Genomic DNA, 23,515 nt, shown 5'->3' with positions numbered 1-23,515 from the left:
TGGGCTGGTTTTCAAAGGTCTACAATATACTTGTAGAAATCTCAGTTCTTAGGCAAAAAGGCAAAAATGGAGAGAAAACATACCTTTAAGGATCCAGGTGTCTGAGTTTCCTAGAAATAAAGAAACAAGGCCATGGACACTTTAGCATGAGGACTAACAGAAGCACCTGCTGTTATAAGCTGTTAAAACATTTATCTACTACCAACAGCCAAATGAAATTAAATGGTTTTGTGGAAGTCCCAATTTTTTGGACTAAATCTTTACTTTGTAACAGGCAAAATTGTGGAGCCTAATAGTCAAAACTAATGGCTACCAGGTATTTCCAAATATGTAACACACGTGGTATATACCATACAGAATAAAAGTTATTTTTTCCCTGAAAATTCTAGCTTTTACAGTTATTAATAGAACAACTGAGTTTACTTCTCCAGATGTTAAACTTTTTTATTTTTCATTTTATTTTTGGTAGCCCAGGTTCTCTTTATTTATCTTCATAGTCAGTCAGCAGTGGAGTCACATGAGGGTTATAGAACATGGTTATCAAGAACCCACGGAAAAGTCTTAGATCTCATGTAGAGATGGAGGTAGGACATAAGCTTTGGTCTCCCATGCTTTCCACACTGTAACTTCAGGAAGACATTCAGCATGCTCACTGCCACCCCACAGAGAGGAACAATGAAGGTGAGGGCTTTCCACAGGGATGCCACTTGACATGGGCCTCCCAACTCGTAGCAGGGACCAGCAGCCTAGAACCCTAGGACTCAGTTACGTAACCCTGCCATTTTTGACCTGGATTCTAAAGTTTCTGCTTTTACATTTTCTCCCCAGATTAATGCACAATTAGAATTTCTTTTCAAGGACTTCAGTTAAAAATTATGAACGTCTATATGCTGATGCCACATTTTGAAATGAGTAAAGAAAAAATCAAATGTAAATTCTTACCAACCCCGTGACTTAACGGTATGCACTTACATACAAACACATACTAATTCGGACAGAGGGACTATAAAAGTGAGAACGCAGGTATTGAGGGAATTTTTCCAAGGATACAGTTGTTTACATTTTTCTTCACATTTCCACTTGGACTCCTGCCTGAGGAGAATTATAACTTGTTATAGGGGAAAAACAGAAGAACGAACCTTCAAACTCATAATGGGTAACATATCAGGGAACCTCTACCTTTAGCTCCAGAGAGCTGGCCTAGAGTAAGGCATTATCTTTCATTAAGTGGTGTGCAAAAACGATGATGTTCTTCAAGTTAATAGTCACACTCCAGTGAGATTTTTTGTTTTTGATGGTTATAAACCTAAATGGAATAAAAAGTTATGCCATCCCCTCTATACCACTCATGCATTTACTTTTTTATTCTTCATATTTACTTACACATCCTTTGAAAATATTAATTTTTCATGGAAGAAACAGGAGGTTAATAAGAAAAATGTCAGTACGTTCTAATTCTTATATAAAAGTATGAACACAATGAAGAACTAGTAGCTCCACTCTCAGATCAAAGAGGAAGAACATTTTCAGGGACCACATGGGGCTACTCACTCAGAACTCTTGCCAGCTAAGCTACAACTCAGCATCTTTCATGTACACTACACCAAGGCCCTCCTCTCCCCAGCTCCTGTATTAAATAGTCCTACATTAACCTGTCACTAAAGGGCCTTAGCTGCTGGTTTTACAAAGCAAAGCAAGTGACCACCTACAGGGAAAGGGCTCAGAGATTGCCAAGTTACAATCTCTGATTCTTAAGGCTGGGTATCTCATCTAGAAGGAGATTCCCACAGTTGGCATCACAGGAATGATGAATCCTGGGTATCATGGGCTACTCAAATAAAAACTATGTGTACAGGGTGTGGATCAAAAGAAGGCTGGCAATCAGATGCCCTGTTATTACCAACTGAATACTATGAGTATACCAACAAGGCTGGTAAGACATGAAACAAATCAAATGATAAATTGTCTAAGAGCCATTGTCCTTTTATTCCATACTTACATTCCAAATGACCAAGTGGCACTGGTAAAATATTGACTGGCACCTGAACCTATTATTTCACCTACAGCACCTATTTATCTTAAGCTAAAAAAAAAACACCATCAAAGACTGAAGCTCTTTCAAGAGGATATTTTTGGATACAACTGTGCATTATGGGTATTGAATGATTAGATTTTTAAATAGAGTATTAATCACTTTTCCCAAGTCTATGTATTTAAGCTAGCAAAACAGCAGAAAACATCTCAGCAAAGATAATTTTAAGAAAACACAGATTGAATTAACTTTATTTTATAAGGAAATTAGAAAACATGAGCAAATATTAATAATGCATTAAAAAACAAATCTGTACATCATTCAAATCTTAAAAATCAAAGACTCAGTGTGACACTAAAAAAAATGTACTATTAGAACAAATCCTTACATTGTAGACCAAAAGACTATCAGTGGTTCATTATAACTAGATATACAAACATAAAGGTAGTAAAAATAAAATTATGTCAAACTCTGAATCTCACAAGTGATCTAGCAGTGAAGGGAGCACCAATTATGCCCAGTGAGGGACCGCCACATCCTACCAAGGGAAATAAACTATCACTGGGTTAAGAAAAAATAAAGAGCAAATAAATAGAATGGAGATGAGGGGGAAGAAGGGAGCCCAAGATATCTAGAATAAGTAATTTTTTTGTTTGTTTTATGACGTTGTCTGTGTTCTGTTTTCTTCCTGTTAGAAAGACAGATAGGGATCCAAAAATATTCCCCAATTATCTATCAGCTTTTCGGTGAGAATAACTTTGTGTTGAAGAAATAATGAAGGTGATTCCTGATCACTTTGTCTTGGTAAGAATAACTTTGTGCTGAAAAAATAATGAAGGTGATTCCTGATCACTTTGTCATTTAGTTTAGAACAATTCAACAGCTATAGATGTTTTTTCTTTTCTTTTTAAAAGAACTCTTAAGTCAAGAATACTCAAAGTAACTTTTTCATTCATGAACATTTTCTTTTTTTTCAATAAGCCATTAACAATATGAAGTTCTGACATACCAGGAGTCTTGAAAAGGATATGAAGTGATACAATTGCAACAGTTTAAATAAATAAATTTCAGGAATTAAAACTGAGGGTTTAATAAAGTAACTTGACTGCTTGTGAACTACATTTCATTCCAGATGATTAGGTCTAAGTCTAAAATTTGGGTGAAGGCAAGGGGTAGAATCACTGCACTTGAAAAATTTTAAGAAAGAAAATTCACAAGTTACTCAGTTATTCCAAAGAAAAAGAATTAGTAGGTTGCTTGTATATACCGTATGTACAGAGACATAAAGAAACGCTTTCAAAGGGGAAAAGGAATTGTATTACTGTTTACAGACTAAAAATCACTTTCTTTTAATTAAGATTATAAAGTCAGTAGGTAGGCATTGGACAGAGGTTACAAAAAGAACCTAAAAGTAGTAGACACTAAAACATTTTGCATTGTAAAGAAACACAAAAACCTCTTATACTACAAATCTTTAATTTTACAAAACCAAAAAGCAGCCCATCTGTTCCCCATTTACAACAGTAAAAATTGAAACAAAAACTCCCAATTCTTTTTGTAAAAATTTAGTTGTAACATTCTTAAATCCATTTCATACTGTTCCACTGAGTCCAATGAGATTTAAGCTCAAGGGGGTGGGGAGGGTGGGGAGAGGTCACACAAAATTGGAGAATTTTACCTTTTAAGGAGGCGATCACAATTTCATTGCAAGAGGATAAGGAGAATAGACCTTTAGCGACTTGTGTACTTTATTACTATTACCTTCAACAGGAAGTCCAAAATTTCCATTTTGTCAAACTTCTGGAATACTATTCAGATATTTAAAATATTGACATTTAAATTTTAAAGGACATACTATGAAAACAGGCCTAATTTAAATATAGGTTGATAGTTCTTGGGCTACTTACTGAAAGATATTTTTTTAGCAAATACTGGTTTCTTGTGTTTAAAAAAATCAGCAAGACAGAATTTAAAATATCTTAATTTACAATACACTGTAAACTGCAGACAACTGCCACGTGTATCACAGACCAGTACAGGTAAAAAGCTTTTTCCAGATGTTTTATAAGACCTTGTATCTCCCTTTATTTGTGGGTTGATATGAATTTTGCTGTAATAGAAAATAAAAAAAAGCACATGATCAGAAAAAGGAAAAAGCAGTAACACCTGCAGAGATCTATTCCTATACAAACTTCTAAAAACTATGGGATATTTACATTTTAATTGCTACTATTATGTTCAGGAAGAATTGTTCAATAATCATTTCTCTATGTTTTCCTAACTACTCTTTCACATCCATTTTGAAACAACTTAATGGTGCTGATGCCTAAAAGTACAAATTTTCCCCCCATCATTCTTTGTGAAACAGTTATTTTTTTTTTTTTTGGGAAGATTCATTTATTTATTTGTAGAAGAACTGGAGACCAAAGGTATAGTAATAGGATTCACCAGAGTCAGAATGGGGAGCAGAACAGGTAGATCTACTGAAACACACTGCTGAGGAGAGCAGCAGGTAGGTCAGGAGTGGTCTGCTGCGCCACGTGAATTCATGCTACGGCTTCACAGTGCTGAGATTTTAACCCCTACACGGAGGCACGAAACACCTAGTTTTAAGCACTAGATTTAAAGGTGGTTCTTTCTTCTTCCCTCGTTTTGTGTACCATTTATTCTTTAAAATGTTTATCTCCCCAAAGTATTCTGTAAGAGAAATTTTAGAAAGGCCCACAAACTCCCATACTTAGAGGAAGAATACTGTCTTTCAAAAGGAGCCTCACCCCTACACATTATAGGGAGAATTTACAAACTCCTACTGACACTGAAGACACAGTGATGTGTCTGATCTTTGGGAAGACCTATAAGAGGGGGCTTTCTACAAATTCACATTAATTCCTTGCCTAGATTTAAAAACATGGCAACACCTGTATTGGCAAATTGCAGAGCAAATGAAATTTTCATACATTGCTAGAGGGGATGTAAACATACAACCTCTTTGGAAAATCATTTAGCAGTAACAATGGAAAATTAAAATACATATACCTTCTAACTAGCAATTCCACTCCCTGACTTTACCCAAGAGTAATGTATACCAGAGACATGGAACAGTGCTCATGGAAACATTAATCACAAAAACCCCAAAGTCCAATATATCAACTAATTGTGGTATATTAATGTAAATACTACACAGTCACTAAAAATGGACTAGTGCTCCATACTGCAACACAGAGTGATTTCCTCAAATGTTGTAAAGATTTCAATATATGGAGTTTAAAAAGCAAAATTTAACCTCCATGTTAAAAATCAGGCTATTGTTACATTTGGAGAAAATGAATAACGACAAGAATGGAATGAGGGGTAGTTTCTGGGATACTGGTAATGCTCTGTATTTCTTGATCTAGAGGGTGAGCACATCATTATGTTTGTGAAAACTCATTAAGCAGAATGTTTATAATCTGTGTTTTTCTGCATATATATGTTATAGTTCAATAAAACATTTATTAAAGCAAATAAATCCTTGAGGTTTTCACTTACCAACCGGATCAGCTCTTCTTTTATGAGCCTGGTGATTTCTGCTTTTGCTTTTTGCACAGCCAGCTCATTGGCACCTGGAGAATGTATAGAAAACAATATTCCTATTACTAGAGCCCTATTATTATTATTTCTATTACTACAAGTTTATCCCTGTCATCAAGGTCAAATAGGAAATTATCATAGGTGACTTTTAGAAACACGGTACTGACTAGTGGGAGAGTCTTTTAATGTTGGTGAAATATCATTCACATTATATAAAGGCTGCTTATTATTCTGATTACTGTTAGATTTTCAAATGTAACCACCATGGAAACATTAAGTAGAATTCTTGATAAGTTGATTAAAAGGAAGGGAGAAAAGATCATTAGCAATTTTCCCAAAAGAGAGTAAGAAAAAATTAAAGAGAAATATTTACTGAACATTAATTAGGTCCTTAAAGTTAGCAAATGTTCCAGAAGTCATCTGAGCAAAATCTTAAATATGAAGGGAAGACTAGCAAAGCAAAGGGAAGAAAGATGACATGGAGAGTATTTCTGCAAATGGAATCACATATGCAATGGAACAGATGAAGAATGGCATGCATAACTACTGAAAAGTAAGAGAAGTACAGCATGCTTGAGGAGGTGTGAGAGAAAGAGAGAAAAATATGGTAAGACAGCCAGGTGGATAAAGCAGGTCAGAAACATTTATCCATAATTATTAATTCAAAAAACATTAAGCATCCACCATGTAAGACATATAGTGAAAGCCATTATACAAAAACTCAATTCATACTCTTTATGAACTTGTGGATTATTAGAAAACAAACTTGTAAAAGATATTATAATAAATGAGGAAGGTACGAAATAGCAGTCCATCAGAGTAATTTCCAAATATTACTTTAAAAAAAACCTATTTATGTATTTATACATGCAAGAACTAGGGTACAGGCCAGAGGTGCAGGGGGTGAGAAGATTCACCAGAGACAGAGTGGGGAGAACAGGCAGACTGACTGAAACACACTGCTGAGGGGAGCAGCAGCCAAGACAGGAGAGGTCTGCCACACCATGTGATCCCCCTGGCTGGGATCAAAGTGATGTTGCAGTGGCCGCAAATAGCCTCGCCGTGCTGTGCTTCAACCCCTTGTGTCAACAGGGAGGGCCCCTCAAATATTACTTCTTCTAAGTAATTTTCCCAGACTTTTCCAGGAAGAGTTGTGTTTTCCCTCATTGAGTGCAGAGAATTGTGTTCCTCTCATTACGAAAACACGTTTTTGAGTGGCAGGTTAAGAAATTTAGAACAAGTAAGATACTAAATCCAAGAGGAGCACTAGGTTTTATCAGGGGTAATGATGGTGAAATTCAATTCTGAGATCGCTAAAATTTCAAGTGCTCATAGGATATCCATTAAAAACAGCACTAAAGTCAACAGATATACAGACAACAAGTTCAGAAAGAGATTAGAGGCTCACCAAGGGTAGATGGGGAGGGATCTGAAGTCAGAGGACATGCGGGGTTGAGGGGGATGAGGGTGCGGGGAAAGGCACAGATAAATCTGGACAGGTAGCACAGTACACAAAGATAAAAGGAAAAAAGCTATATCATAGTAGGCTAAATATTAAGGATTAGGAATATAATGTCAAAAAGCAAAAGGCCACACAATGTAGAGAATACACTCTAACATTCTGTGTATGAAAACCAAATGAGGAAAAACAATTCATAAGAAATGGAAAAATTTTTCCTCTTACTAGATACGATTAACTTTCAACTCCTGAGTGAGAAAGAAGAAATGGCTTAATGATAGGAAGGAAAGAGCCATGAGTGTAGCTATGAAATCATAGAAACACATCTCATCTAAGTTATAGAACCCCACTACCTGCCAATCACATTTCAAAGCGTGGAGAAGATGGATGCAAGAAGGACAAAGGGGTGGGTAAAGTGAAGGCAAGGGTAGAATCAAGACTCAAGTCAGAGTGAAACACTACAATCATAATAAAAGTATGCTATTTGGCACAAGCTGATATAAAGTGGGTTACTGATATACATAATATTTTAATTTTAAAAAGGAAAATGATACTCTTACCTAGATCCAAGTGGAAGAGTAATTTTCCTACTTTACTCAGGGCTTGACCATTTGGGCCAGTTTAAAATTGACTTATATAGCTTCTTTGGGTAATAGGTTACATATGTTTATAAGCTGCCATGAAAAAGAGGCATTTCCTTTCATTGCTCCTAAAACAACTCTGGCTGCTTTTAAGGGATTCTCCACTAGTAAAAAGAGAGGGCACAAAACAGGCTGTATAAATTATACGGGCTGGCTAGGCACGTAAGTCCTTCCTGTTCTCCTTCCCGCTACCTGGTGGGAGGCCTGGCGTTGCTGAGCCACACAGAGCCTCCAAGGAGCCAGGCAGTGGGGTCCCTCCAATTACAGAACTAGAAACAGATGATACTAGGCTCCTTTCAACACCTGTTTTCTTCCTATTAGTGTTCTGTTGACTTGGATGGAGCTTCAAAAACTAAAAGACCTTTTAAAAAATCTAATCATCTATGAAAATTCTCAAAGCTTTAAACGATTTTAATGACCAATACCGTGCACCATTATACCCCTAGAATTCTCAAGATTCATTTTTGACAAGGTTATCTTTTTACTAGGGGAAAAAAGCTTGCTTGGATTATAAAAATTAGATATCATTTCCTAAATACTAGTTGACAAAGAAGAGAAGTTGACTCAAAACCATTCTTGGTGGATGGAAAAGTCAGCAGAAACTGTCAGCACACAATGGAAATCTCATTTTACTTCCTATGGTAGCACAGGAAATGTGTGCCAGTAAAGCTATATTTAAAAGGAATCTTGATACTTGTACATTAATTATACTGTACTACTATGCATAATAACCTTCAAAAAATTACACAGAGAAACCTTGTTCAAAGCAAACAATTACATCTCTTACTTATCTTTACTAAGGTAGGCAAAATTGGTTTTGCTTCACAAATGAACATGATACTCAAGTTGAGGATAAAAAGCTGCTTTATATCTATCTAAGGTTTTATCATCAGTGTCTCCTGGATGTCACGGTATCTCCATCCCACACGGCATAATAAACGCAATAGTAAAGGAGATGTGCACAGCCCCAAGTGCAGAAAGATGCCAGTGTAATCTTCTCTCCTTGAAGATCTGTGGTGTCAGCATCTTGCTATACAATGAGGAACAGTGTCACACAACTGGGAAACACTGACTCACTGGCAGACCAAAAAGTCTGTCAAAAACAAAGGGTGCCACTTGCAGCCTGACTTGAAATGGGTGAAAAAGCTTCTCAAAGTTAGTCACTCAGCAAAAAATGCAATGCAGCCAAAGACTGTACCCACATATCTGGTACACCATTTCAAAATATATATGTGAATCTCAATGCATAATAATGTCGAGTAGCACTAACAGGGGAAGAAAAAACAAAAAGACTGCATTTAAATTCTATCTTTGTCACAATTTAGCGTTAGTGGTTTCTTCAAGTTCAGTCATGAGAGTTTCATCAGCAAAAATGGTACAGCAGGGAACTCAAAAGTCTGTCCCTCTACAAAATTAGCAAACAAAATAGGCAAAAAACTGCTACAAGCACATAAGAATACTGGAAATTAAAATTCATAGAAATGAGGCAAACACTTACTCAAGGAAAAAAATCAGCTGATTCTTGGTAATGGAACTTTTCTGTCTTTTAACTTCTACCCAATCAAGTATTTTTGGCCAGGAAGTAATTTCTCCTTTGGGGTGGGTAGGCAGCACACTGCACATGTGTTTCTCTTCTTGTACTCTTTAGACTAAGTAGTCTCACAAAAACAATATGAGCTGACCAATTAAAGGGAAAGTGACTAGACGGGCACTGCACTAATTACTAATTATTTGTGAAATTCTCTTTGTTTTGGCCAGGAAAGAATCAAACCCTAAAAATAATTACTGGTATATGACCAAATCATCTTCAGAATATACTTATTGCAAAAAGGAACTTAACCAAAACTATAAAGTCTTCACAAAAATCAAAGGAATACCAAGATACAACAAGAAAAAATTAAGTAGCAAGAATTCTTATTTACTATATATACATATATATATTCAATGAATATAAGAATCTATCTTTCAAAAACAAATTTTAGATTTGAGCTATCAAATGTGGCAGCTACCAGTCATGAGGCTATTTGAATTCAAATTAATAAAAGTTAACTAAAAATTTAAATTTCTGAGTCCCAGTGGCCATATTTCAAGTGTACCACGGCAAACACAAAGTGTTCCTTTGGACAGTGCTGCTTTACCAAGATCAAATGGATATATCAGGAAAATAAAATTTTGGGTCCTGAAGAATTTAAATCGTTCTTTTCTTAACCAGATACAGAGTTCAGAAAATGATTATCAAGTGTCTACCTGTGCAAGGCACTGGGAATACAGCAGATAACAAAGTCACAGCATTCACAGATATTTAGAAGACAAGAAATGAGAATATAATTTCTAAGTGGTGAGGACAGTGAAGAAACTTAAAGCAGGTAAAAGTTGGAGACTGGGGCCCTCCCTGGTGGCGCAGCGGGTTAAAGCACAGCACTGAGAATCTAAAAGCCGCTTCCGCATGAGTTCGATTCCCGCCTGCCCCGGAGGAGACCACATGGCGTGGCAGACCTCTCCTGACCCGCCCGCTGCTCCCCTCAGCAGTGTACTTCGTCCATCTGCCTGTTCTGTTCCCCACTCTGTCTCTGGTGAGGCCTCTCACCGCCCCTGAGCCTCTGGCCTGTACCCCAGTTCTGTATGCATAAATAAATAAATCTTTAAAAAAAAAAAAAAAGTTGGAGACTGGTGAAATACAGTTAGATGTGACACATACAGTTCAGAGTACTACAGTGCTGTCTGCGGTGATGTGGCCTTAAGTAGCACCTCGGCCGCATCTACACCATTTAACCACCAGGGGGGGCGTGCATCGAAACCCTACCCGGCTCCAACAACAGTAGTCAACAACTACTTGTTCATTAACTAAATGGATCTGGCGATCTACACTTCAAAAGTCTATCTCAAAAGTGTTCAGATAAAATGTAAGTGAAGGGACACTATACTAACATGCAGTGGAATAACATGTTAGAGAAAAGTTAAAATGGAAACTGTCTTTCCAATTCAATCATGAAGGTATGAAATAAGATTAAAACTCAAAGCTGATAGCTCTTAGGTAACACATTACTATATCCTCTGACTGATGGTCTGAATCATCCTCGTATGCTTTTCTTTGGTGTACACAAACTTCATGGGCACAGTTTCAGGGACAATATTTGCTTAGAAAAACATTCATTAAGTAGACTAAAAGAATGAATTTACTTTCTAATCAAAACTTTTTCTAGACTGTTTGTATCACAAACATAAACAGACCAATCTCCAACATGTATTATTTTCTGAGTTGCTGAAACTGAGATTTTTTTTCCCAAAGATTTATTATGCATACAGAACTAGGGTACAGGTCAGAGGTGAGGCGGGTGAGAGGATCCACCAAAAACCAAGTGGAGAGCAAAACAGGCAGATTCACTGAAATACAATGCTGAGGGGAGCAGCAAATAGGTCAGTAGAGGTCTGCCAGGCCATGTGGGTCAACCCCTGGCAGGGGATCAAACTGGTGCTGCAGTGGCTGCGCGGTGCTTCAACCCTTCTGGCCCTAAAATTGAGAGGTCTAACACGTATCATGACCTTTGTGTATACACTAAATTTCAAAACAAAGGCCTCAGCTAATATAAGGAGTTTTTTTCTTAAAGGTTGTCCTGACTTACAGTCTTCTCTAGAATTGACTTCACATTCTCTCTCTGTCTATTACACTTACATAAATCTTGATCCAACTCAAGAGAAACTGAATAGTACATACTTTCAATTGCCAAGTAAATTTTCCGTTCTCCTTCCTTGGGTTCTTTGCCAGGTGGAAAATATGTTCCTCTGATTGTAATTGCGGCTTCAGAATATTCACTAATTCTCTGCAACGCCTCCTTCGAAGTAACTTTCCACCTAGCAGTCTAAAGACAGAAAAAGTGGGGGAAAAAATCAGTTCATAAGAGAATTAAAAAAAAAACAACAACTGTGCTAAAAAAGAAAAGGTTGTCCAAACCAAATTATGACCAGTATTATCATTAACCCCTATCTGCACAAAAGTTCACTTTGATCCTAACGTACCTATAAAACAGTCATAAAAATACATGTACTTTTACTATTATTCCCATGTAGCTACAAAGTACCTATTAAAATGTTCATAAGTTTTAAAGAAGGGAATTTTACTTCTCAAAAAGCAAGAGTTTTTCTCTACAATGTAAAGCTTAAATAAATGCTACTTGCCTGTGGGAAGTCATTGATCTCTAATTCCTCCTCATATCTCTTGAAAGATTCATTTTGTCCACCATCCTGTCTTTCCTCTTCTTGTTTCTCCAAAGGCACGTAGTTGAGCTTGGCATTGATCTTTTCAGCGAGTTGCTCTGCAATGGTTTTTGCAGATACTGTGGGAGCCAAAATGGTGCCACCTCTGAGAATTGCATTGGTGGCCTGTTGCATCACATCCTGTAGTAAAAAAGACCTACAGTCAAATCTCAATTGAGGGTAGAGACGAGACTGGGACCTAATACTCTCTAGGATTATTACTATATTATTATTACTCTCTATATATTGTGTGTGTGTGTGTATTGTGTGTGTGTGTAGTGTGTGTGTGTGTGTGTGTGTGTGTGTGTGTGTGTGTGTGTGTGTGTGTGTGTGTGTGTGTGTGTGTTAAAAATACAGCCAGTCTGGTTTCTGGGTTGGTCATCCCAGCTGAGGCACTACATATGTGGTGGACAGAGTCCTGTCTTAAACTCTTTACAATGTGGTTAAGGCCCTCCCTGGTGGCGCAGCAGGTTAAAGCACTGCACTGGGAAGCTAAAGCCACTTCAGCATGAGTTCAATCCCCGCCGGCCCCGGAGGTGACCACATGGCGCTGCAGACCTCTCCTGGCTCGCCCACTGCTCCCCTCAGCAGTGTACTTCCTCGATCTGCCTGTTCTGCTCCCTGCTCTGTCTCTGGTGAGGCCTCTCACAGCCCCTGCACTGCTGGTCTATACCCCAGTTCTGTATGAACAAATAAATAAATCTTTTAAAATAAATAAATAAAATGCTGTTAAAATTAACAATCTTTTCTTTGGGAATTTCATGAAATTTACTCTTAATTACCAAAAAAAGAAACAACTCCCAAAAGATGGCATGTAAAATAGATTAACACATTTCCCACTGCTTAAACTCATGCTAGTTTGAGTTGTACAGTTGTGTTTACACTTCTAAGAAGTTATTTATGTGCCCCATAACCCACCAGTGAAAGATCTAGAGAGAAAAAGTTATGTAAATAAGATCTAGTAAGATCAATTAGAGTATTACAGTACAAAACAACCAAAGCTAACATGCCTCCCAGAGTAGGCATTAAGACCTCATTTAATCACATTGGTGAAAGCATTCAAATGCAACTATCAAAGAATTCTGTATTCAAACAATGTTAAAGTTTAGGTCAATTCATTTACTTGTGTAGACATAACTACTAAAAAATATTTATATCAAAGAACTTATAAAAGTAGTAACTAAGGCTCGGAACAAATTACTTAATACCTGAGACTCAATGCCCAAATTCTTCTGAGCATTAATTCTAAGAGCCAATCTCTTGGCAATTTCTAATTTCTCAGCATTTCCTGCCGTGGGAACAGGAACACTAGATGTTCCAGGAGCTGCCATATCTTTCACTCTCTTCTTTGAATTAAACATGCTTTCAATTTGCTCATCAATCTAGACAAGGAAAGAAAAAACAAATTTAGTAAAAATAGAATTAAAAACACTAACTTAGGGGCCTTCCTGGTGGTGCAAGGGGTAAAAGTGCAGCACTATGAAGCTATCCACAAGCACTGCAACATGAGTCATTAGCTGGCCAGGAAGTTGACCCACATGGCACAGCAGAACTCTCCTGTATTGCCTGCTGCTCCCCTCAGCAGAGTATTTCAGTCAATCTCCCTGCTCCGTTCCCTATTCTGTCTCTGGTGAATCCTCTCACTCTCCATCCCTCTACCCTATCCCCCCAGTCCTTATATGCATAAATAAATAAATCTTTAAAAAAATAAAAATAAAAACACCAACTTAGGTGTAACTACAAAAATTAAAAAAGAAGCCAAAAGACTAGAATGTGAGTTCTGCCTCCTTCTAGACTCTTTCACTGCAATATGATCTGCTCTCCAGGCCTGAGTCTTGGAGTAAGTCAGCTGCATCATGTTGACTGCTGTGTCTTGACAGCACATCATCCTCATTTGCTAAATTGGGATGTATTTTCTGTCTCTGGTGAACCCTCTCACCCCCATACCCCGCACCTCTGGCCTGTACCCCAGTTCTGTATGCATAAATAAATAAATCTTTTAAAATTTTTTTGAAAAAATGTTCAAAACATTAAAAAAACTGGGATGACTTTAAAAGAAAACCTTAAAAATTTTAAGTTTTTCCTTCAAGAAGTGGAGCCTCTACCCAATTATGGGTTGTACTTACTATCTTGCTTCTAGCAGACATGACTTCAGAGATTAGTCATAAAAGGTACTAAAGCCTTTCCTCTCCCATCACTCCCTCTGATGGGGACATGTCATAAGGACATGCAAGGCAGAGTAAAGACAACAAAGGCATCTTGCCATACTCAAGTGAGTGGTCATCTGAAGATGACCACTGACAAAACAGCCTGACTGCAACCCAAGGAGACCTGAACCCCTAAATACCTGACTAAATGGCTCCTGATTTCCTGACCCTCTTGAGCTGTGAGATTACATGTTTATTGATTTATTAAACTTCAAACAGGTAACTAAAAAACATCAACTTAAATGAATTTTGTACCAGTATTCTTGAGAAGTGTCTTAGGTTCATAGATGACCTAGCTTCTGGCCCTGGCTGCACTCAAATACCAGCATGGAAGTAAAGAAAAGTTTTCTGGGCCTCAATTTCTCAAATGACAATGTCAGTTCTATTACTGATTTCCAAAATTGTATTCTGAACAAAGGTATGTCGAAAATTTTTTTTCTATGATCAAAGATTAAACATGCTTAAGGATTTCTGAGTTAAAAAAACAAGGTGTCTTTGCCCATTTCGCCTCCACTGCCACCATGGCACCCATATAAAAAAAAAAAAAAAAAACCTGCAGCAAAGGAAAGTGAAAATAAAAAGCGGATTTGGAAGTTCACTGTCAGCTGCACCCAGGCTGCAGAAGATGGAGTCACAAATGTTGCTGTGGGTTATACAAGACAGTTATCAGTGTGAATGGAAAAGCTGGGATTCCTGGTGAAAAGGTTGTAACCTCTGAATAGTGTAGGGGCAAAACTACTGTAACTTCTTAGGTATCACCTCTCAAAGGGTATTTCCAATAGTCACCAAAAAGGGGTTGAGTTATCAAACTATGGAATATCTAAATAATGAAATAGTACGTAGCCATCAAGAATGTGAAAGTAAATTTACTAAAATGGAAAGATCTCAATTAAACACTTGCAACAAAATAGGCCATGAAGCAGTACGATTTAATTTTTATAAATCAAGTATGGGCACACTTGAATATAGGTGCGTGGATACAGAAAAGCATGGGGAGGCCACACCAAAAGGGATTCCAGAAAGTGCTATCTCAATATGGGAAGACATCCAAGAAAGGAGTAATTGCTTCAACTGACAAAACGAGGCTCAGAACACTACTTACATCAACTGCAGCATCCTCATCATCTGAATCTTGTAGACCAAGAGCTGCTTTTTGTAACTTCTTCCTCTCATTAGCCAAGGCTTGTTCTGTCTCATCAAACTTGAATCCCTTACCAGAGAATCCACTACTCTTTTTAATTATTTTCCCTTCCTTTAAAGGAAAAAAAAAAAAAGTGTATTTCATTGTAAAAATGTTAATGTCCAGAGTTTTATGGCAATTAAATATTTTCTAAGGTGGTATATGCCAATATTAAAAAAAAAAAAACACTTCATTTAGCATATTACAAAAAATAAGAATCCCACACAGGTTACACAAAATATTTAGTTGAAACAAAAGGGAAAACTTTGTTTTTATGCTTTATCTCACTCTCTAAAAAGATAAATGAAAATATTTTAAAGATTTGTATTAAATATTCAAGGTTTAGAACACAATCACAAATTTGTAACAAAACAGGAGTTTAAAAACTCACAGCTTTCTGTTGATCTTTGAAATCACCCCAAAGTTTCTCTAGATCAGGAGGCACTGAAGTCCCTGACAATTCAAGAGCTTTAATTATGTCACCAGCATAGCGAGCTTGATCTTCTGTGATAAAAGTATATGCATAACCCTAATGAATGACAGAAAGTAGAATTATTAGGTATTAACAAGATGACCTACTACTTTGATCACAAATAAGTTACTGTGTGAGCCATTGAATAAATCCTATTAAGACTGACTCCATTACTAAAGAATTTAAAAGACCCTAAGAATTTAAAAGACCCTGAGAGTCCTATGAAATGCTTTAATGGTTCAAAGGGCAATATCTAAGCTTAATGTTTACAAATAAAATAGGGGCCCTCCCTGGTGGTGCAAAATGTTAAAGCGCAGCACTATGAACCTGTACACAGCCACTGCAGCACGAGTTCAATCTCTGACCTGACCCACATGGCACAGGAGACCTCTCCTGACCAGCCCACTGCTCCCCTCAGCAGTGTATTTCAGTACATCTGCCTGTTCTGCTCCCCAGTCTGTCTCTGGTGAATCCTCTCCACACCTCTAGCCTGTACCCCAGCTCTTGTATCCATAAATGTCTCAAAAATACATAGATGAAAATAAAAAAATAAATTTTAAAACACACACTAATATTCTATTTCAGGAGTATCTAGTCACCAGGTTTCACCCATGGCCTTCATTTGTGTCACCCATGAGCCAAAAATGGTATTACATTTTCCCCCCTTTTTTTGGTGTTACAGTTTTAAAAAGCTTCTGCACATATGTGCGCACACACAAGAACATACACATATGTGACACAGACTGTATATGGTCCAAAAAACATTACAATTTTTGATGCCTGGCCCTTTACTCAAAGCTCCCAAATCCACAAAACTCAAGTTAAAAGAAGAAATGTCATTACTACTACAAAGGAACTTCTATGTGACTCAACTTTTCCCATCAACTAAATGCATAAGTTGTGAGATGCAAAGAGATGATCTATGTAAAATACCTGGCACTTAGTAAGTACTCCATAAACATGACCTATTATTAATACTATTATTGCTTCAGTTTGCAGAAATGCCCATGGTTGGAATACATCACCATCAATGCTTCCTGTAACAGAATATTCTGGTGCCTTTAAAATGAATGAGTTAGGGGCCTTCCTGGTGGCCTAGGTTAAGTCTCAGTGCTATCATCCCTACGGCCACAGTTCACCCCTGGCCAGGGAGCAAATCCAAATATGATGCAGCAGATCTCTCCTGTCTTTCCCACTGTTCCCCTCAGCAGATCTGCATGTTCTGCTTCCCAGTCTGTCTCCGGTGAACCCTCCTAACACCTCCCCCTCCAACCATTATTCCACTCAAAAATTAAAAAAAAAAAAAAAGAGTTAAACCTACCAATACTTACCAAAATACAGGTGAGTCAAATCAGTAATGTACATGGAGGAAAGGTAGGGAAACAAAGGTGGCAATGTTGGGGTTAGAGGAAAAGGTGATAGGTGTGACTATTAATGTTTTATAACCCCAAACTAACAAAATCAAATATAACTCGTACTCTGAGGATTTCCAAAAATACCCCCCCATAAGTCGTATTAACAACTCCTTGAACAAATACTTCTATTTCAATGTAACAGAAATCAACATTAAAAAATTCTCTTTACTTTGTTGCCTGCTCTTCCAGTCCGTCCTGCTCTGTGCACATAATCCTCATAATGGTTGGGACAGCTGTAATTTACTACAAGAATCAAATGTTTCACATCTAGACCTCGGGCAGCAACAGAGGTGGCAACGAGAAGTTTGCAGGTCCCGTTCTTAAAGTCATTTATGATGCTATCTCTGTCATACTGATCAATGCCTGCAAGCAAATTGAAGAAAAAATTGTAAAACCATTATGTTCCAATTGTTTTCCATTTCTTGTGAATTAAGAAAATCCAACTTACACTGATCACATATTCAATATCTATAATAAAAAACCACATTCCTTATGCTATAATATCCAGGTATCTTCTAAAAAACTACACTTTCACTCATGAGAGAATAAACATGAAAAAAGCAAATAAAGTACTGGGGTTACTATGGAAATAGTCCGACCTCATGAATCCCTGAAGGTCTAAGAGACAATTCTTCAAAAACCAAAACTGAGTCCACCCTGGTGGTACAGCAATATGAGGCTGTCCGCAGTCACTGCAACTCAAGTTTGATTCCTGACCAGAGGATAACCCACATGGCATGGCCGACCTCTCCTGTCTCTCCTGCTGCTCCCCCTCAGTAGTATATTTCAGTTAATCTGTATATTCTGCGCCCCTCTCTATCTCTAGTGAATCCTCTCACCTCCTACCTCTGGCCTGTACCCAGGTCTTGTATGCATAAATAAATAAATCTTTTAAAAATATGTACAGACGGGCCCTCCCTGGTGGCACAGTGGGTTAAAGCACAGCACTGAGAAGCTAAAGCCACTTCCGCATGAGATTGATTCCCGCCTGCCCCGGAGGTGACCACATGGCGCGGCAGACCTCTCCTGACCCGCCCACTGCTCCCCTCAGCAGTGTACTTTGTTGATCTGCCTGTTCTGTTCCCCACTCTGTCTCTGGTGAAGCCTCTCACCGCCTGAGCCTCAGGCCTGTACCCCAGTTCTGTATGCACAAATAAATAAATCTTTAAAAAAAAAATATGTACACACATATATATATAAGCCAATAGTCCTTCCTCCTGCCTTCCTGGTAGCCTTGGGTTTAATTAAGTCTTAGCTCTATCACTGTAACAGCCCTCCAGCAGCAAAACATACCAAGTTCGATCCCTTGCCAGGGAGCTGACCCACATGGAGCAACGAACCTCTCCTATTTCATCCGCTGCTCCCCTCAGCAGTATACTTCAGTGGATCTGACTGTTCTGCTCCCCACTCTGTCCTGGTGAATCCTCTCACTCCCCACACTGGCCTACATCCCAGTTCTTCCATACAGAAATAAGCAAAATAAATATCTCACAATAAGGGAATAATTCTTCCCCAAACCCCCCAAAAATACTCCTTCCTTGTGCCTACAACCCAACAAAAAAACCAAACATACCAACTAGAAAATGTCAAAGGCCAGGAATAGACATTTCTCCAAAGAAATACAAATGTTCAATAGGAACACAGAAACAAATTCAATGTAAGAAAATGAGTCTATCAGGAAATGAAAATCAAAACCACAATGATAACACCACTTCATGCTCACCAGCGTGCCTACTACAAAAGATGGAACATAGCCAAGTGAGGGGCCAGGATACGGATAAGCATGCAAAATGGTAGAACCTCAAAAAGTTCAATACAGACTTACTGCATGGCACAAAAATTAAACTTTCAAGTTTAGCATACCAAAAGAACTGAAAATGGGAGCTTAAGTAGACACTTTGACCGCAGTGTTTAAAATAACATTATTCACAATAGCCAAAAGGTAGAAATAGCTCTGTGTACACCACCAGATAAATAAAGAAAATGTGCTAATAACTACAATGGAGTAATTATCCTTAAAAAGGAAAGCAACTCTAAGACATAACAAAACATGGATAAATCTTGAGGACACTGTGCGAAGTGCAAAACACAGACAGAAAAAAACTCCACTAATGTTAAGTACCTAGAACAGGCAAATTGAAAAAAAAAAAAAAAAAAAACAGAAGGTAGAATACAGGTTGCCAGACGTTAGGGGAAAAGTGAATGAAACTCTATTTCCTCAAAGGGTATATATAATTTCTGGCTAGGATGATGATCTGGACATTTAGTGGTGATGGTTACACAGCATTGTGAATATATTTACTGCCACTGAATTACATACTTAAACATCGTTAAGCTATATAACAAGTGTTAAAGATGAGAAGAATCCATTACACTATTGCTGAGAATGTAACTAGTATAGTCATTTTCTAAAGGAATCTGGCTTTACTTTAAACTAAAAATGTAAATAACAGTGTGACCCAGCAATTCAACTCTGTTTTGGTCCTCTATCCAAGTTAACATAGCCAACCACTCAAAACACAATGGCAGCACTGGCAGCACTGCTTACAAAAGCGAGGATGTAGAACCAAGTAAGTGACCACTGAGAAGGCTGGCTAAAGGCTACGTGGTTTATCTACATAATGGAAAGCTGTACAGCCTTGAGGAGGGATGAAACATTACCATTTACAACAAAATGGAAGGAGTTTGAGGAAATTATGTGAAGTAAATCAAGTCAGAATGACAAAGAGAAATAAGGTGCCATTTACAAAGCAGACAATTCAACAAAGCAAAATTACTTACAAACCCTAGCTGACACAAATAAACAAAGTGGGCTTTTGAGGCTAAGAAGGAAAGGAAGGGCTAAAGGGATAAAAGGGATGACTGGGGGGAAAAAAATCAGGTGAATAAAAAGTATGAAGTTAGAAACAATCGTTAAGGTGGGTGGGTCACATAAAAAGGAGTATAGTCGGCCCTCCCTGGTGGTACAATGGGTTAGGAAACAGCACTGCAAGCTAGCTACAACCACTTCGGTGTAAGTTCAATACTTGGTCTTGGAGGTGATCCACAAGGTGCAGCAGACCTCTCCTGTCTTGCCTACTTCTCCCCTCAGCAGTGTACTTCATCAGTCTGCCTGTTCTGTTCCTGTCTCTGGTGAATCCTCTCACTGCCCCTGCACGTCTGGTCTGTACCCCGGGTCTGTATGCATAAATGAATAAATCTTTAAAAAAAAAAGGGGGGGAGGGGTAATAGCCAAGGACAGAACTTCACCACTGAACTTCAGTGGTGAATTTAAAGTAAAATACAAACTTTGATCTATAAGGATGCAAACCTGAAACATACACTATATGCAAAGCATGTATTTTTTCAAGAAAAATTTTAACAAGTTAACCAAATAAATATCCTCAAAGGCCTTTTACTTTCCAAAGAGGACTGCAACAGTATGCGTTACCCACTAGGTCTTCTGTGTATGGAATGATACTCTCCCATCAAGAGGTGGAACCTGTACCTCCTTTCCCATGAGTCTAAGCTAGCTGAGTGACTATTTACCCACAGAAAGAATATGGTGGCAATGAAAGCTCTGCTAGATTCCAGTATTTTCCTTAACTGGCCCAGCAGCTTTTGGTTCTAGTCGTCCAGCCACGCAGTCTCATAAAAAGTCCCTGAGGACAAAGTCCAGGGCCTATGGCAGCAGTCTGACTGAGCCCTAACTCAAGAGCCAGTCCCAACATGGCAAGCACTTCAGTGAGGCAAACTGGAAGGAGATCCTCAGTCCCAACAGAGCCACCCTAACAGAGCATGACACAGAGATGAGATGCACATGCAGAGCACTACACAAATTACACATTCACAAGCAAATGGCTACTGCCAATACATTTTAGAGTGTTTCGTTACAAAGCCACAGACTGCCAGAAAACTTGGTTTATAAGGATAACTCAAACTGCCTCTGTCCCACATGCTTTACTCTATATAGGGAGAGTTAAATATACACATATATTTAAGAGCGAAGATGTTAAACACAATTAAAGTGTTACTTGCATAATCTCTTAAATTGGGCTTAAGATAATGCTTACAAGCACATGCTCCTGTGAATCAAAACTGAGGTAGACAACACAAACTTATATATTATACAGAACAAAGTAAATACTATCATTCAGGAAAAGGGTAAGTGCTTGGCAAGTTAAGTACTTAAAGACAGTTCTTATGTGGATGAAATTAAACATCACCTCCATGAAGAGACATGCAAGGATAAGATGCTCTCATTAAATCCTTCAGAAGACCGTCAGCATGTTCTTGCTTATCCACAAATATAATGACAGATCCTGATTCCTGGTAATGGCCTAGAAGCTCCAGTAACTTCAAGAATTTTTTTTCTTCTTCAATCACAATCTGAAGACACCAAATTGCAGCAAGTTAATGAAGTGAAAACACAAATACCTTTCTTGACAGAAATATTCATTTTATTTGTGACAGTTAAGTCACATCTTGCTCTATCTGTAAGGAACCAAGATGAAGGGCTATGAAATAGTGATTTTTAAAGTGCTGATTTTAAATCAATGAGATGAAAAAAGGTGTGACTTTCAGAGAATAAGAGACTTGCAAATGTGTACAAGTGATCTCTCAGCCTCTTAGCCTTACGTTCTACTAACCAAAGAACAAGATGGATATGTGACCTTTCTCTTTATGGAACCCACCACTTCTGGTGGGAAGAATTAAAAAGTGCATTTTAAACACAGCTCCATGGACTAGATGGTATATCTGATAAAACATTTAGGCTGCAACTGATGTGTACTACTTAATTTTAGAAATTATCTGCCTTTATCACAAAGAATCTGAAAAGAATCATACACAATGCCAAAATATCCAGAGAATTGGATATTGTACCCACCACTTGTTGTTCTACATCGGAGCAAACCACACTCCTGCCTCCAACCTGAACTTCAATGGGTTTACTGAGGATTCTCCGAGCCAAAGCCTCCATAGCTCTGGGGAAAGTAGCTGAAAACATAACTGTCTGTCGATCAGGACGGACATTATCCACAATCCGCATGACCTGAGAAAAGTTCAAATAAATACGGTCAGTGTCGCCTCCAAAACATAAAATGCTAAAAGGCACAGAAGAAACTTTTTAGAACTATTCTCAAAAAAGTCTAATGAGACTTTTAAATCTGCTACTTCAAAATATTAGAACTGATTTTACCCTATGATTTGCACTTCTCACAGTTTTCCCCTTTCAGGAAAAGGCCACTCCAGCCATCCACATGTTTGAGTCCAAAATTTAGGAGCCATACTTGACTCTCATTCACTGGCCTTACCTCAAACTAAAAATGGAACCAATGGAGTAAAAGTCAGTAGTCCCAATTTTCAAAGTACATCAAAAAGGCAAACATTTTCCATCAGCATCACAGCAGTTTCCCTGCACTGATTGCACATGTATTCTCTGAACAACCTTTTGCACCAGGCATTATTTTTCTCATGCAAGAAATATGCAATAAAAATAGGCAAAATATTCTGCAACATGGAGTTTATAATATAAAGAGGATAAAAAGGTAAATAGACTGTTATGTCCGTGATGGTAAGAGGTAAATGAAGAATCAAAACAAGTGAACATACTGCTGTGGGAAGTAGGATAGAGCTATCAACTGATTTGATGCTTACAGAGAGTTGGTGTAATCAAGAAGTCTTAGGTTTTTTTGTGGTGACTACTGTAAAGAAGAGTAAAAAGGACATAATGAAAAAGACTTGGTGATTTTAAGAAGGTATGTGGTGAGTGGTTGGAAACTCAGAAAGATGAAGCTTTTACCTGGAGTAGACTAGTTTCAATCCCACTAACGAAGACGTGAAGTCTATATGAAAGGGATATCTTACCCCAAGGTACTTGGAAATCCTAGTCTCCGTTGCTCTCTAACTATTGCCAGCCTCTGTGGCATGAGTTCGATATCTAGCCAGGGAGGTGACCCACATGGTGCAGCAGACCTCCCAGCAGACCTCTCCTGTCTTGCCTGCTGCTCCCCTCAGCAGTGTATTTCAGTACATCAACCTATTCTGGCCCCCACTCTGCTTCTGGTGAATCTTCTGACTCCCTACACCTCTGGCCTTATGATCAGTTCTATAATGATTAAATAAATAAAAGGAAATCTTTAAAATAGAAATTTTAAAAAAGACACAAATTCATTTGCAGGACAAGAACTATAAAATACAAAAACTTGAGATTCTATAAGAATAATCTAATTCTGGGCCTCCCTGTTGGCACAAGGGGTAAAGTCTCAGCTATCTGTAGCCACTGCAGCATGAGTTCAATCCCTG

General features: G+C 38.0%; 1 protein-coding gene across 1 annotated transcript in view; it reads right to left on the bottom strand.

Annotated features, from left to right (window-relative positions):
• Positions 1-3,500: 3,500 nt before the first annotated feature.
• The window catches only part of DDX46 (DEAD (Asp-Glu-Ala-Asp) box polypeptide 46), a 40,730-nt gene continuing 20,715 nt past the window's right edge, over positions 3,501-23,515 (bottom strand). Inside the window, exons 14-23 of the mRNA XM_004686734.2 lie at positions 22,098-22,262; positions 21,436-21,598; positions 17,400-17,593; positions 15,735-15,872; positions 15,266-15,415; positions 13,165-13,338; positions 11,879-12,097; positions 11,418-11,562; positions 5,561-5,634; positions 3,501-4,142 (exon numbers count right to left, since the gene is read on the bottom strand). Coding sequence (XP_004686791.1) covers positions 4,095-4,142; positions 5,561-5,634; positions 11,418-11,562; positions 11,879-12,097; positions 13,165-13,338; positions 15,266-15,415; positions 15,735-15,872; positions 17,400-17,593; positions 21,436-21,598; positions 22,098-22,262 — 1,470 coding nt within the window. The 3' untranslated portion in view covers positions 3,501-4,094. The remainder of the gene's footprint in view (positions 4,143-5,560; positions 5,635-11,417; positions 11,563-11,878; positions 12,098-13,164; positions 13,339-15,265; positions 15,416-15,734; positions 15,873-17,399; positions 17,594-21,435; positions 21,599-22,097; positions 22,263-23,515) is intronic.

This window comes from Condylura cristata, unplaced genomic scaffold (assembly GCF_000260355.1).
Source record: "Condylura cristata isolate star-nosed mole 26May11 unplaced genomic scaffold, ConCri1.0 scaffold00021, whole genome shotgun sequence".
Taxonomy (NCBI): domain Eukaryota; kingdom Metazoa; phylum Chordata; class Mammalia; order Eulipotyphla; family Talpidae; genus Condylura; species Condylura cristata.
The sequence above is the reverse complement of the archived record's forward strand: the minus strand, read 5'-3'. Positions and strand labels throughout refer to the sequence as shown.